The 15,894-nt window shown below is 41.6% G+C and overlaps 1 protein-coding gene across 3 annotated transcripts in view; it reads left to right on the forward strand.

Moving 5' to 3' along the window:
* ADCY1 (adenylate cyclase 1) overlaps positions 1–15,894 on the forward strand; it is a 154,275-nt gene that overhangs the window by 47,867 nt on the left and 90,514 nt on the right. For all 3 annotated transcript variants that reach the window (XR_008732038.1, XM_055709109.1, XM_055709110.1), the window contains exon 3: positions 11,406–11,524. Coding sequence is in view for 2 of the 3 variants with exons in the window: in XM_055709109.1 (XP_055565084.1) it covers positions 11,406–11,524 (119 nt within the window). In the remaining variant the exon portion in view is untranslated. The remainder of the gene's footprint in view (positions 1–11,405; positions 11,525–15,894) is intronic.

A 15,894-nucleotide genomic window follows, 5' to 3' on the forward strand; every position in this document is an offset into this window, starting at 1 on the left:
CATTAGGAAAGTTCCCTTAACGTGTATTTTTATTGTTGTCCGTAGAATTGTTTTCACTTCTAGAAGTGTCTTAATTATAACAAAAAGCTAGTTAATGCTTTAACACGAGCTTGACGCAACTTTTGCTGTGCCGCTCTTAAAACTCAAGGTGGTTCCACCCTCAACCAGCAGCTCTGCCACACAGATGCTTCACATGACAGCAAGTGGTCCAGCCACAGCCACACCTGCAGTGTGCCAAATGGTTCCTGAGTTGCTACGCTCCTGCTTAAGCACAGATTATCTCAATGATCAGGATACTGAGCTGGACACCTTGGTTTCATTCCAGTGTGTGACAGTATATGCTATTTGCATACATGTACTCTCATAGATATTTTGCCTGTTCCTTTTGGTCAAACTTCTGTGAAGGTAAAGAGCTAGACCACATCCCATTAACTGATTAAAAAATATAATTCTAGGATTATTTTTTTTTCACGTTTGCCATTCTAGAGTGAACTTCTGTCTGTCACGTAATTTAAATTCTTTCCAAGGTTTCTGTTCTCCGTTACCTCTGAAATAGAAACTGATTTAATTTGGAGTTTAGCTTCCTTTCAGGCACATTTGATTAGGAATTTCCCAGTTTGACAATGTAGTAACAAACTAAATCTGAGTCACACTTGTTATTTTAAGTGAGTGAATAGAATCATTGCTTCCTTAGCATGTTTGTGGTCGGTCCTTGTGTTTTCCTCTTTGGAAGGCACTGAGATTTTCTGCTGTTGGGTTAGTCTCACTTCCCTGCTCTGTGAAGACAAAATGAGGACAAGTAGCAAAGGACAAAACCTTTTAGGTTTTTCTAACCAAGATCAGAAAAATTCTAGACTTTTCAAAGCAAAGTATTGTATCTTAGTCTCTGGAGATTTTGGCATCTATTCCATTTTGCTGGCTTGCACTGTGATTTGCTTTCATATTGCTAAACTGAAGACATCTGTGGTTTGTGAAAAAGGAAATGCTAACTGCTTACCAATTCATATGGCTTACTTAGCTTCTAAAATTATTGCTTTTGACTTCAGGTTCCTGGGTTTTTTTAAATCCTCAGTCAGCTTACACCCACTCCTAAGCTCAGTTTCTATCACTGGCAATCAAAAAGTTTATCTTCACTGAAGAGTTCCTGCTTGTTCTACCGCTGGCAAAAATCTGTAATAAGAAAGGGCACGTGCTGATACTGAGTGGCTACCACAGCTCTCAGCGGGTGCTGTATCTGGCGACAGCTATGCTGTGAAGTGCTGGTGTGGCATCGTGTCCTTAATGTTCCTCCGGTTGTTCCCCCATCCTGGGCCCTCGGGCACAGACGTTGTGTGCCCCAGCAGTGAGGACAGGGGACAGGCAGTGCCTGCAGCCTTCCTCCCCTGCTCCCCGGCGCTGGCCCCACGCCGCAGCAGGTTTGCCACGTACCAGTGTGCTGCTGGTGGAGCTATCGTGATTTTGGAGAAGGAGTGTGGTGAAGGAGGATGTCGTATGTTGTGGGGTGGAGGAAAAGCAGAGAGGGCCACAGTGCCAGTGCCTTCTCCAGCACGTTCTGTGGGAAAATCCCACTAGCTGGGGGCTGGAGGATTAGTGAGGGCAGAAGAGGGGGTGCCCCTGCCTTGCTGAAGGTTGAGCTCTGTGACTGTCACTTCCTGAGGAATATCTACATGCCTGGTCCAGGTATTCAGCGTTCCATTGCTGGAACAAACCAGATGTGTGTGTGGGCTGGAAGAGGTGAACCTGTAACAGCAAAGGAAACTCGGTGCAGGAGGGGTACGTCGGTGGGGCTCTGCCTGCTCTTCCACTTAGCCTGCAAGGGGGTAGCGCCGGCAAAGCTGATGCTGCTTGCAGTGCCATCCTCCTAGCATCTTCAGAAGGCAAGAAGGGAGAGACAGTGACAGGGTTGTTGTCCTAGCCCTGTTGGCAGTGGAAGGCATTGCGCTGTGCGGCACTTCAGCCTCCAGCAAACCAGAGCTCCCCTGTGCCCGGGCTGCAGGCTGCCTGGGCACTGAGTTAGCCCTTCTGTGTTCCCTTAGGTCACAGCACTGGCAGGTGACAGGTACTCCTATTCATTTCTAAGGCCCCTCTTTAATGGAATCAGAAAAGCCTTTTAAAAAGAAATTAATTTTTTTGAATTTGTGTTTTAAGCGTGTCTTTTTGTTTTTAACAAATTTATATTTGTTCAATATAACAAATTTAACAAATGGATACTCAACACATATGCACGCTGTCAGTACTACTGATCATTTCACTAAAAAAAAAATGATCACAGGGGATCACTTCACTGAAAGATGAAACCTGACCTTCCTGACTTTGCAGAAGAATGGGCAAAATGTTTTCTTTCCACATGGGAAGAGTTAGAACGGTATGTTCAGTGGCTGTTGTGTGCCAAAAAAAATTTCATCTTCATTGATGTGTCCTCAAGAACTCACTTATTAAAATTCTACTGGAGTGTGATAGATCGAAACAAGGACTAAACTAATGTTTAATATATAAGATAAGCTTTGAAAACTACCACTTGACATTTTTTTGTTTGTTTTCGTAGCAGATAGTTTCAAGTATACCGTATTACTGTCTTCCCATACCCTCTAACCTTCTCTGGATGTTTCTGTGGTTGGTAGCATGTCTGACCCACGCAGCTTTTGAACAGAACGGTGACCAAGACTAAAACAAGCAGTTTGTGTTGAGACTAATGCTTTACCTCCTAACTCCAGTTCCTCAAAGGAAGAGCACTGAGTTAGAGTATGTTTGAAATGTGTGTTTTAAGGATACAATTCCATAATTGCTGCTTATTTGGTCACTGGTGGCTGCACCTAGGGAAAGTTTCAGACCTTTCTTTTTCTTCCCCATGTTCACTGCAGAAAGGCAAAAAGTTTTGCCACTGCTTTGTATTTTTCCCTGCCTTACCTTGTTTTCCTGTACCTGTTTCTGCCTTTGCTGAAGGGACAAACAATGCAGTGTTCCACACTTAGTTTGAAGGGGTCACTTTGAAGATGCAATCACTGCTGGAGTCACAAAATACCTGTCTGTAGCAATGTACCGCAGAAGCCTGTTCCTTCCTCCCTGCTAAGCATAAGGAGGGCTTAAAGTTACCTGCTCTAGAGAATGGTCTGATTGTATCAGTATGGCTACTTGCCTGCACTATGGTGAGGCGAATAAAGATGCCTTAAGTATAAAGGCACTCTTGGGTTGTGTGAATTCAGTTTCTTCTTGATCGAGTTCACTTCCAGTAGGAAGATTTCCATTAACTGAAATGAGTATCATCTTTTCCCTGTCAAGTTTTCTGTGATGGTTTTTTGGATACCTTCAATGTTGCCAGTTAGGTTTCAAAGAGACTTAATACTAAGGATATGGCATAAAAATAAATAATAAATAATAAATAATGGTAGGTTGATGCTGCAGTCATTTATTCATTGCTAGTTTATATCTGGTGCCAATGCTGCTAGCTTGCCTTTCTGAAGATTAATCCTTACTGATATATTTCTAAAGCATTCTGATTTGGTACATATGAGGGCAACCAGGAAAACAGACTATGCTTTTTATACTTCTAGTTTCCTTGTTCATCCGCATTGCTTTTCTCTGCTTTTGTTCCCGTTTCAACAAGATTTGTGGAGCCTATCTCCAGTTATCCTACTAGCAATCTTTCAGTCCATTCTGGAATTGCAGCTGCCTTTTTAGGGTAGCATCATGCGAATACTCCACAGTCATTCAGTTGTCAGTGGGTATCAAGCTTTTTTACACGCAGAGGTTTCCCACTCATTTCGTCTCATGGATAGTACCTGAAAGGCACAATGTACTGCTGAGTTTTTGTCATCCTTATCACTTCTTGTATGCTGTCCTGTGAACTTTGTACCTTCGAGCAGTTTTATGGTGTCTTTACACCCACCCCCCAGCCCGATGCTTCTGCGCTCCATGCTTCCCGTTGTTCCCTCTGTTTTAGCCAAGACTTCACCTTCCCCTAATTCCTCTCAGACGTCTTACCTTCTCCATTGTAACTAATAACGTTCCATGTGGAATCCAATGCCTCATTAAACACTATGCTGATGACATATCCTGCCTTTCCTTTATTTAAATAAAAATAATCAGTTAACCATAGAAAGATGTCAAATGGTGCACGTCTACGCATCCAGTTCATCCGTAGTATATTGATCATCTACCATCAACCATCTACCATACCAGGATGTATGTTAGCCATCCTCCAAATCTGTGCATTAGGTGGCAACTTTATGGACAGTCTTTTATGTTTATGATTGTAATAATGACTTACTGGTAAATATAGTTTTTCAAGATATCTCAGGAACGTTCTGAAACATTGCCACCTTGTGGCTTTTAAGAAACCACCACTTCTAACAGCAGGGGGGTTTTGTGTGCTTAGTTGGAAGAAAGGGCATAGCATAGTTTAATTTGAAATAATTCACTAACGAGATCTTCTGTTCTTGCACGCATTTCACTAGGCTTCTTTGCTCTCTCACTTTTCTGTTTTCCTTGCAGGGAATTAAAATGGCTGTGCAATGTAATATAGGGATGACAGAGACCATAAACCCACTAAGCAATAGCTTTTAAAATTATTCAAGAGTGAACTTATCAAGGTATAATTAGGTAGCAGGTGGTAATATTTAGGATGTACTTTGGAGTCCCTGCTGACTAAGTAGAAGCTGAATCTCAAAATTATATGGATGAGCTGACTTTGTCTCATTAATGGTTTATATGCATGTCTGATGCTCATCTTCTCTAGGAAAAAAATTTTTTTTTAAATATGGTGGCACTTTCTATTTAAGTATAGCAATAACAGAAGACAATCTGTGATAGATGGCAAAAACGGGTGAGTTAGATTTCATATTTTGTATTGTAAAAAAGCTTGTAGAGTAGACGATCAAAATGCTCCTTTCTTTTGTGAGCTCCTTTTCCTGTTTGTCATCACTGTTGGAGTGTTACTATAACAACAAAAAAAAATAATCATATTTTATCAGCCAGGAAACAAAGGTCCCAAACCTCTTTTTCTTACATGCTTCCATTTTTCTTTCTTTCTTTTTAAAGTCCCTATGAAAATGCAAAAAGCAGTGGACTGTGGGCATGCAGCCTATCCTGAATAATGTGGTTCAGTGCCCAGGAGTGTGAGGAAGGACCGGGATCTGGAGTGCCATCCAGGGTTACTGCTTTCCCCAGCCTGAGCTCGGGAACCTCCAAGTCTCATTTGGAGAAGGCTCTGGAGCGCAGGATCCTTGGTGGGTGAGGGCAGCAGTGCCAGCATGCTGACTGTGAGCAGCAGCTCAGGAGGAGCCCAATGATGTGGAATTTTTGAAGAGACTGAGCTGCATCCACTGCAGCCCTTTTCTGATGGGATTGAAAGACATGCAAAGCAGTAAATTTTTCTGCATGGCCCTTTAGCAGGTCCAGACTGTAACTTTATTCCCAAAATGAATTCCACTAGATGTGCATATACAGTAGCATGAGAGGGCAAGGAGCAACGAGATCCAAAGAACAAGAGAAACACGAGAGCCAGCAGCTTTGAGGCAACGCTGAAGTTCCTCTGGATGTTTCTCCTGTCTCTCAGAAAAAAATGGCAACAACTATTTCCTTTGATAAAATAGTCTGCACTGACTATAAATAAGATTTTTATTTTGTTTTCTATTTATCTTATATGATAATTTACAGGATTGTAATTTAGCATGGAGAAGCACCAAGAGTACATCCAGTTTGTTGGTGGAAAGTTGTGAGGGGTCATCTAGCTGCACAGCAGGCGATGGGAAAGAAAAGCAAGGATGCTGGCTGGGAACATTGAGACATATTTCTGCATTTCATCCTGCTTTTGTGATGAAGGGAGAGTGGATTCATAAATGACTTAGAACTTGCTGAAGGAATTTGAGAATGTATCACAGTCATTTCCCATACAGATGTCAAAATAAATCATTGTGTACAATAGGAATAGAACGTGGTATTGGACTGGATAGCGTTATTTGGGAAGTTGCATGAAATGATTATAAATCAAGGTGAAAATTTCAAAGGGACTCTCAGAAAGTCATAAGTGTTTGGAAGAAGCAGTAAAATGAGAAAGACAATGATTCTCAAAATGGGAGGGGGGCAGGCATCTTCATTTGGAGATGGGCACAAGAAATGCATTTCTTAGGAATGTGCACTGTGGACTCCTGTAAAGGCAGAGCTAGGGTGTGGGTGGGAGCAGCTCTCCTAAGCGGGATGGGGATGGGAGAGGGAGCTGTGCTGAGAAGCCCCCAAATTGGAGAAAGCTGAAGAGAGCATTGGGGCAGAATAGAGCGTGCAGATGATGGAAACTTTTGCTTCAACAGTCTCTGTTTGCTTACTTCTTTCCACTTCCTCTCTCAGGAAAGAGAAATCACACTATTGCTAGAGGCTGCTGAGCCTTAAACTCCCCTGCTATTTTAGAAGACACACTTGTGTGCAGTAAGATAGCAGGATGGCTTCAGGTCTCCTCAGGGAGCCACAGGCACCCTTCCCTCCCGATCCTTGTGCTGTTGGCCCCCTTGGTACACAACGGTCAGAAGGGACCTCTGGGGATCATCCAGTCCTGCCACCCCCTCAAAGCAGGACCACCAGCGACACCAGGTCTAGTCCACTGTGGCTTTGTATAGCCAAGTCTTGAGTAACTGCAAGACAAAGTTTTTCCCCAGGTCTAACCTGGACTAAGAATTGGATGTTCAAAAAAACAAGTAGCCATATAGGATCTTTTGGGCCATTAACAGGGAGAAACAATTGTCTCCCCTCTCCCGCCCCATTTCTGTGCCTTTACATATTTTCTTCTTTGTCATGTGCATAATGGTGCTAGTTGTCGAATAGTGCCAAGGTAGTGCTGAGCACTTCCTAATTGGCTTGGGATGCACATTTTGACTTGCCTTGGAGTCAAATGAATGTTTGTTCCTTCTCTTATTTCCAGTGATGCTTCATTGCTGTGGGAGAAAGAAATCTGGATGTTTTACTAAATCGAGTGTCCTTTTCAAAATTAACTAAGTCTTCATTAATGGTGCAGAAATCCTCATTAATGAGGACAAGACAGCTGGCAGAAACAGCCCAATTTGGTGTGCCAAATCCCAGGCTAGGACTGGCAATTTAAAGTACAAGATTAATGAAAAATGCTGTGTATGAAGGAGATACAGGTCTTCATCTGTCATTTTCTTAGTGAGATTTATGCAGGAAATGCAAAATCATTGACAGACAATTCAAATCTCTGAAAAGAATCTTTTTTTTTAAGAAAGTGATTTCACTTTAGACGTCCATGTTAATGCTGAGTGAAGGTTTACAACAGGAGGAGAACAGAGCACAAATTCCTAAAATAGCTTAAGTTCGTCATAGGGCCAGGATTTAATCTTCTGGGTAGAAAACAGCTATAATAAACCTAAACAGCATCGTGGATCAGTGAGAAAGGTGAAATGTGGAAACACTGTTCTCTGTACTAGGCTCTGTCTTTTGGAATATGCCACATGTTGAGGCTACCTCTGTACAACATCATTTGTCACCAACAAGAAGGTCTGCAGTACTGGTGCTGTTGTATTCTAGTCAAAGTTGTTTCTAATTGATTAGCACTCCCTGCCTCACTCTTTCTGTTTTTTTTCTGTCACCACCCATCCCTGTCAGAAGCAACAACCGCTCAGGCATGAATGTCACCACGAATGTGACCAGCCTTGCTTTAGTGCTGTCACTTGTTCCACTCAAAGCACTATGCAGCCATGCACATCTAGTTTTCCTTTTAGTCTGCTTTTCAGATTATTTTGACACACAGGTTAGCCATACAGGAGCAAACAAAAAACATCAGGCAATGATGGTAGGACTCGCTGAGCAGGGATCCAGGCGGAGCAGGGATCCCCAAATTTTCCAAGGCCGTGTTTGGTGCATGTGAATTCCCTCTCACAGCTCCAACCCTCTGAGTCCTTGAGCATTCCTTAGGCTGACCGCAATACTGATCTGCTTGACAGATGAGATTTTGCCCAAAACAAAAAAAACTTCTTATATTATTTTTTTTCTAGAGAGGTAGGTGCTGTCTTTCATTTCTTTTCAGTGCTTCGATACTTTCCATTGCAGGGTGGTTCCTTATATTTTCCAGTCTCTCTTCAAGTGACAATTCTTTACCGCCATGATGATGCTTTCCTTCTTGGCCTGAAAGGTGAGCAGTGGCTGCCCTCTGAGGAAGCCATAATTGAGTCTTTCCTTGCTTGTTAGGTCTGAGGCTGCTCACCCTCTTTGTAGAGACTCTACAATTCTTCCTCAGTAATCCATTTTATTTTATGTATTTTATTTTATTTTATTTTAATCTCTAATAAAAAAAAAGCAAGCCACCACAATTTGATACAGGATTTTCATAAGCTCCCTTCAGGTCTTTTAATAGTCGAGCTAACATGTATAGGAATCACTGTTTTTGTCACCTCCCTTAACAGACCTCAGACCTGCAGGTTTCAGCGCTGTCAGGCACCGCATCCTGCAGCTCTCCCATGCTACCCGCCCAGTAATGATTGTTATTACTTCCCTGTCTTCGGTGCTATTTACCATGCACTGCAGAATGCTCTGTGAGGTTTTTATTCACACATCGTATTGCAATTGTGTTTTCAGGCCATTGAAGAACTATTCAGCTAACACTGGTCTCTGGAAGAGCCTTTCAGTGTAATTTTTGTTCAGTTGTTTCTCTGTTTCAGTCTGACTTTCTAGGAAACAGAAACTGAAACCCCATTCTTTCTCCATAACAGCTTTGGAATTTACTTATCCAGGTCAGCAAAATGACAACAATCTCGTTTAATATACTCACTTAAAGAGAAGCTACAGTGACCATTTAGTCCTTGTCAGACATCGTAACATTGGCATCCAGGATTATACTCATGAAATTCCAGCATCCTTTGGAGTTTATACCGTCTTAACCACCAGAGAATTTAGCCATCAGTCCAGACTTCTCTCTTGTGTGGATTCTTTATTGTCTAATAGGTGGTCGGGTCGTTTTACAACCTCAGTATATTTCAGTTAAAACAGTAAATCAACTGCAAGACACGAGTAGTAGGCAACAGAGCTTTGTAACATCCAGTGCTGACAAAACTATGTGTTTTGGATTTTAACACAATTTAGGTTACCCAAACTACAATTCTGCTGCAGAGATACAAGCATAATAACTTCAGTTAGCATAAAAATTATAGTAATTAACCATTTTCTATCAATATGTGAGGCTTTTTGGTTAATCTCTAATTGATATTGCATAAACCTTTAAGAGGCATTTAATTCCATCATATTCTTTGCAATATTCATAGTATACATATAAGAACAATAGAAAATAGTCGATATTGCTTAGCCTCAAGTCCATATGAACTGCCACAAACATGAAGGAGCTATACTCTAAAGTAAGCACTAGGGCAGCTCTGCAAAATTGAGCTTATTCCTTGGTGTTATTTTCAAATATTCAATGTGTCTCATTCCAGAAGATACTGCAAAATCAGAAATCCTTTGAGTATTGTGTGGTGGTGTTGGCTGGTGAGTATTTGCATGCAAGCAGCACAAAGCACTTGTCTGTGCAGATACCCTCTTCTCAGTGTTAATTGTTGCTCCTGATTTATTTAATGTCATTTAAATAAAAGGAAGATGTGGTTTGGCCAGGATCAGCACTTCTGTGACGTCTCGCAGCTCCATTATGGTGGCTCTCGATCATCAGATAGCAGTATCACAGAATAGTTGGGGTAGAAGGGGAACTCTGGAGGTCATCTGGTCCAGCCACCCTGGTTTCCAGGATGAGATGCTCCATCTACTTTTCCAGTACTCCAGGTGAAACTGACTGGCCAGTAGCTCCCTGGCCCCTCCTTCTTGCCTTTCTTGAGATAGGAATGACATTTTCTTTCTTCCAGTCTCCAGGCACTTATCCCAGTCACCACGTTTGAGCAAAGATTATAGAGATTGACCTTGCAATGACATCTGTCAGCTCCCTCAGTGCTTGTGGGCACGTGTAGAGGAATTGTAGAAAAATGAAGGCAGATTAATTAACATTGATAATATACAGCTGTGGGCTGGCTTCAGGGTCGGTGGGCTGGCTGATGTGGATAATGTGCAGCTGTGGCTGGTTCCTGCTAAGTAGTTAAATAGCTCTAAGAGGTATAGAAGAGGGTCCCTGGATGAAGAGAGACCTGGAAGAAGCAGAGGGAGGAGGGAGAGTGCCCTGGATGGAGGAGAGACAAGGAGAAGGATGTAGCAGAGGCAAGAAGCAGGGTGGACCGGCCTGAAGGGGATGGAGAAACAGCATGGACATTAGATGAACTGTTAAAACCTTGTGGGGGATTGGTGTCTGTGCTGGGGCAAGGTGTGGGAACTACTTATTGAAGTTAACCTGGTATGGGATGGTAAAAGCCTTGTTGTAGCCAGTTAGTTTTGGTAGTGCTGTGACAGGTGTGTCCTATCAGGGCACATGGACTTACATATGTCCAGGTTGCTTAAGTATTCCCTGACCTGATCTTCTACTACCAAGAGTATCTCTTCCTTGCTCTGAGTTCTCTGGAACATGGGATTCCTGAATCAGATCAGATGTGGTTATGTGAATTCATTCAGGTGGTTGCCATAGCTGAAGCTAGCGGGTCTGATGGTTAAACTTGGAACTGCAGTTTTAAATGGTGAGTGTTTTCTGTGTGAAAACACAACCTGAGTAGGTATAAGGACAACTTACAACACCTAAGAACACCTGCTCAGGTGTTATGTGTTAATGGGCCAGAATATGTGGAAAAACTACATAGGCCTTTATAGTCAGTACTGACAAGATCCAAAATGTTAGAGGTCCTCTTTACACCTGTCAGTGACCTATGCCAAAAATTTCTGTGGATATAGCAGGAAAGATGTTTATCCAGGGGTTCGTACTGATGTGTTCCATTCCTGAGATGGCTGGAACAGATGGTGCCACGCTGGATAAGATACCATTAAAATGGTACTTTTATTACTGTTCTGCTGATTCAGACAGTGGATAAATCTATCATCCGCTCTCACTGCTTAATAACTAGCTGTCATAGTTCTTCTAATGTAGCACTTTAATTAGATTCAGAAAAAGGACACACAAAAGGATAACAAACGGTCCTGGGAAGTCTTTCCCAGACAAATAAATGCTACTAACAATAAAGTTGTTATTATTTTTAGCATTGTGATGTTAGTGAACATTATGGACAGTTGTCTGCTCTTGAAGCTGACTCTTCGCTGTCTATAGAGTTTCTTGAGTTTTGGGGGGGTTTTTTTGTGCAGAAGACTTACAGACACCCACACAGTCTGCAGGAGTTTGAGAGAAATGGTTCCTATTGCTTATGCAGCGGAAATTCTCAGGAAGCAGACTAGGTTAGGAAAAGAGTGTTCAGTCTGCTCGTTTAAAACTTTTGAATAATTGTCACACACTGTACCACAAAACTGGTGTTGTTTATGTTTTCTTTTAGGAACGTCTCTTGATGAGTCTTTTGCCTAGGAATGTTGCAATGGAAATGAAGGAAGATTTTCTGAAACCTCCTGAAAGGATTTTCCACAAGATTTACATTCAAAGGCATGACAATGTCAGGTAGGATTGATGTAGCCTGTGAAATAATTTAAAGCAGGGAATATTTAGTACAAATACAGTAACATGCAGTTGCAGCCAGGTCTTAGAGGGGGGGGAAAAAAAAAAAGAGACAGTACAGTGAAGTTTCTTCACTTATGCCGAGGGGAGAATGGGCACACTAGGAAGACTTAATAGTCTCTGAGAAGATAATGGTGAATCAACAAATGGCTTAGAATAGTAGTGCTGGGAGGCAGACAGCTTTTTTTCAAATGAGTAGTCATTCTTTTTTTACTGTATTATATTTTGGGTAAGCAGGAGTACTTACTGCGTGGTAACTTTTACACATTTATATTTTCCTGATAGTAAGATGGGTTACTTTTAATGCAATAGACTTTCTGGGTAATAGCATGGAAATACAGAAAGAAAGAGCAATGTAAACTTAAAAAATAAAATTCCATCATATGAGCATTCTTCCTTAGAGGTTGACTGATGCTGAATGCTACTCCTTGCTCTCTTTCAGTGAAAGACTGTTGTGCAAGTACCCTCATTTACCCTGGTGGTTGCTAAAGTGCATTTTCATTCGCTATTGTTCTCTGCTCCCCCTAAAAATAAATTCCTTAAAGGCCTTGTCTGAATGGTGGTGTTTTATCATACTGCCTCTAGCTACTTTTTTCTCCAAAGTGCCTTACTTCCACACCAGAAACAGTTTTAAAGAAGTTTACTTGGTGCCACCCTTGCCCTAAGCAAGGTGCAGACTTAGTAAGTGGTGCTGCCGAGCTGCCTTGATTTGCACTGTGTACTTGCGTAAATACCCAGCAAGCTGTTGCCAACAGGTCCTGGTAGACTGCAGTTTTACCCCAGGATCTTTGTGACTGCAGATCTGAAGGATGCAGGGAAGCTCCAGTGGAGGACAGCACTACAGCATCCCTCTAGGAAGTGCTGCTGGTGCTTGGTGCCAATACTAAGATGTGTGCTTTACCCTTTTAAGGAGACTAAAACAAGTGTGTGGGGTTTGTTTTTTTTTCCCTTTTGAGTAGTGGTATTTCAGTGCGATACCAGTCAGACCTAAGAGACCATTCCCATATTCTCATGACTTGTGCTCTTCACACCAAATGTTCTGAAAACCACTATTAAAACAAACAGATAAAAAGCCTCTCTACAGTTCTAAATTCCTGGAGTTCTTAATGCCAACGCTATACAATGGAAAATAGAAAATGAGCTGCACTTTTACCTTTCCTAATGCAATGTTTTCTTTTTCTCCCAGCAGATATCTGGAAGAGGAGGTAGGCATGCAGTTAGTAAACTGCATGATTTTTCCACTCCTCACCTATTAAAAAACTGAACAATAAAAAACCCCACCAAACAACACATAAAACCCCCTCAGCAGCAACAAAGCCATCTGTTTCAGTCTTATAGATAGCTGCATGGAGAAAAAAAAAAAAGCACCAAAGAGTCTTTAAGCACTAGATTTTGCATGTGAAAAATAAGACATACAGCTACCTTCTTCACCTTCTCCCAGAAAAACAGGGGAATACATTACAGTGGGTGTGTATATATATATATACACGCCCATGTAAGAAATGAATGATGGACTGGGAAAATATACTGGCATGTTTCAGATACACCATGTCAACAGTCCTAGTTTATCCATTAGTTGTATAAATATTTTCCAAACTCTCAAATAGTTGTTGAATGACTGCCTGCAGTTGCTGGCACCTCTGGAAGGGAATGGAAACACACCTCTTCATGCTGAGGACAGAGCCCTCAGTTTTGTGTCAAGCTTTGATGAGATCTGTAGTAAAGAGAGGAAATTATTTTGCTCACAGATAACTCTCTTCAGTTAGAAATCACTCCAGACCTCCACATTAGTACCCAGGATTTTATTTGTCTTTCTGTAGCACAAAGCATTGAACTCCTTCAGCATCAATTGAAGATTTCTGTGTGGAGAGGGGATCAGTTTAAAACTTACTTTGTATTTCCATTGGAGACCGTTCTAAGGGCATCAATGAATACTACCCATAAAAGAGCACTGAATAGGTAGCTTACAGTGCCATCAAAGGAACTTGCAAGGGCCTGGGAACTGTTGTGGTTTGTGAGAAAAACCCCTTTTCTCTTCCAAAATGCTCACATAGAGCGAACAAAAAATGCCTGCTAAGAAGGACATGTACCAGCTTGTAAAAGAGAAAGAACCCTAGGCCCTTACTTTTGGCAGTAAGATAATGGTACAAGAAATGGTTGTTGTCCATTCCAACCCTCTGCTTGTATTTATGCCTGTGCAAAAAGGAATAAGAAATCTTCCCCAGGCAGGTTCTGATATCTCCTGTGTAAAGGGTGGTAATTAAGGCGGAATATATTTATCTATGAAACCTCCCCAAAGAAGAGGTCGAAAGGAATTGTCGTAAGTTGATGAAAATCAGGCCTTTCCTAACATATTCTTCACTCTACAGATAAAGCTGCTTCTTTTCCCACGTTTTGTGTGGAACATCTGAATATTACCCAGTGATCTTGAAGAGGGTATGACTTTTTATTTTTTGTCAAAGAGGAAGAAATGAGGCTTTTTGTACATCTGCTACCTTGTAAAGTTTTTGAACAGAATTGCTGTACAGTAGGAAATGAGTTACATGTGTTCTAAATGGAAACAAACAACTTAATGCAAATGCAATATGCAAAAGGCATGCAAATACATGTCTAATGTTATTACAGCACAAGCCCAGTAAGGATACTAAATTCAAGCATTGGGAAGGTAAAATAATCACAAGCATTATAATATGTGTGCCTCATGAGAAGGAAGGAGTCCATATACAGTTCAGGAGCCATTTCAACACAGTATGGGTGTTATCTTACCGGGGTGACCCCAGCCAAGGTCGCCATGAAGGATGTGAGGACCAGATGGCAACTTACATGTGAAAACTCTGCAACAGAGCAGATTTTCTGTGATGCTTGGGCATCTTGTTCGTAACACACAAACAGCTTTTTCCTAAGGTGGGATTAAGTAATGTATGATTCATATTTCCTTCTTTATCCCTTGTCTGGCCCTACAGGGCTGAGGAATTTACAGATTACATGTATGTGCTAGGTGGCTACTGTAAAAACATACTAGTCCTGGCTGAATCTCTCCATGCAGCTGTAATTCAATTAAGTAACTTCAAGTCATATTTCAGTTCAAATATATGCCCTGCATGGAACTTTCGACCCATATTGTTTTTTGTCTCTTCTGGAACGGACTTTCCACACTCCATTAGATATTAATGAAACTGTTTCAGCACATGTATGGGTAGGATATGGCTGGCTTGGTATGTTAACAGACAAATTCCCACTCTGCTCCATAACTCAAAGAACATTCACGAGATAAACAGAAAGTGAACATTGAACTGCTACTCATTTCCTGAGCGTCTGGTACAGCAATTTCATTTAGCCTAATTTTTACAACTGTGAAATAGAACTAGCTGCTTTGTGAGAAGAGAGATTAATTTCAGGCAACACACTGCCTGATTCAACGCTACCAATAAAAAGATCATTGCGGTGTTTAGAGGTTGTTGTGACCCAGTCTGAGGCCAGATCAGTCTGCAGCTATTTATATGCAAATATTTCTGGTGTCTCCTGTCTTCTAGAAAGCATCAGAACTCAAAAAAAAAAAGAGTTTAACTTACCCATTCCAGTGTTTCAAAAAGCTGTGTTCATGGCGCCTGTGAGCAGCATTTCTTATGGTCTTTCTGAGCTCGTAAGACTTCACGGTGAACTAGTTTTCATTAATGATTATTTTGTAAAAACATGCATACCCCTTTGATTTTAGTTTTAACAGCCTGTGTGAATTTTTTGAGAAAGCTTTTTTTCTTAATTGTTGCAGTGAGTTATAGATAAAGTTATTAATAATTTTCCCTTATGATTGATCTTTAAGGAAAAAAAACAAACCGTACAGGTTCCTTTCTGAGGCCGCATGTGCCATTAAGATATTCTTCTTATTATAAGTTCTGGTCTAATTGACCAAATGAGCCAAGTGGAAATAAAAAACGGGGCACACAGCCCCTCCTTAATTTGCTGAGTATTTGTTTATACAAGTGGCTCCACTGAAAGCAGCGGGACTATTGCAGTGCACAAAGTACATGAACGCGCGCTGTTAAAAGTGAATGTTTGCCACCTACAAGCTCTTAAATCTCTTGTGTAACTTGGCAGGATTTCTCCTTCTGAATGCCCCATAGAGTGGCATAGAAAAGGGCTGCTCCTTGCAATTGGGGAGCGGATTCAGTCTCTGAAGCCAAGTCTCAGTTTTCCGTGCTGGGATTTAGCGGGTGCAGCGGCTTCCTGCAGTGCTGCAGGAGGGCTGCAGCCACCAGGCAGGCGCTGGCTATGCCTGCCCGCAGGGATCACAGCGGGGAAAGCAGGAATACAGG

Source organism: Falco cherrug, chromosome 4 (assembly GCF_023634085.1).
Source record: "Falco cherrug isolate bFalChe1 chromosome 4, bFalChe1.pri, whole genome shotgun sequence".
Taxonomy (NCBI): Eukaryota; Metazoa; Chordata; class Aves; order Falconiformes; family Falconidae; genus Falco; species Falco cherrug.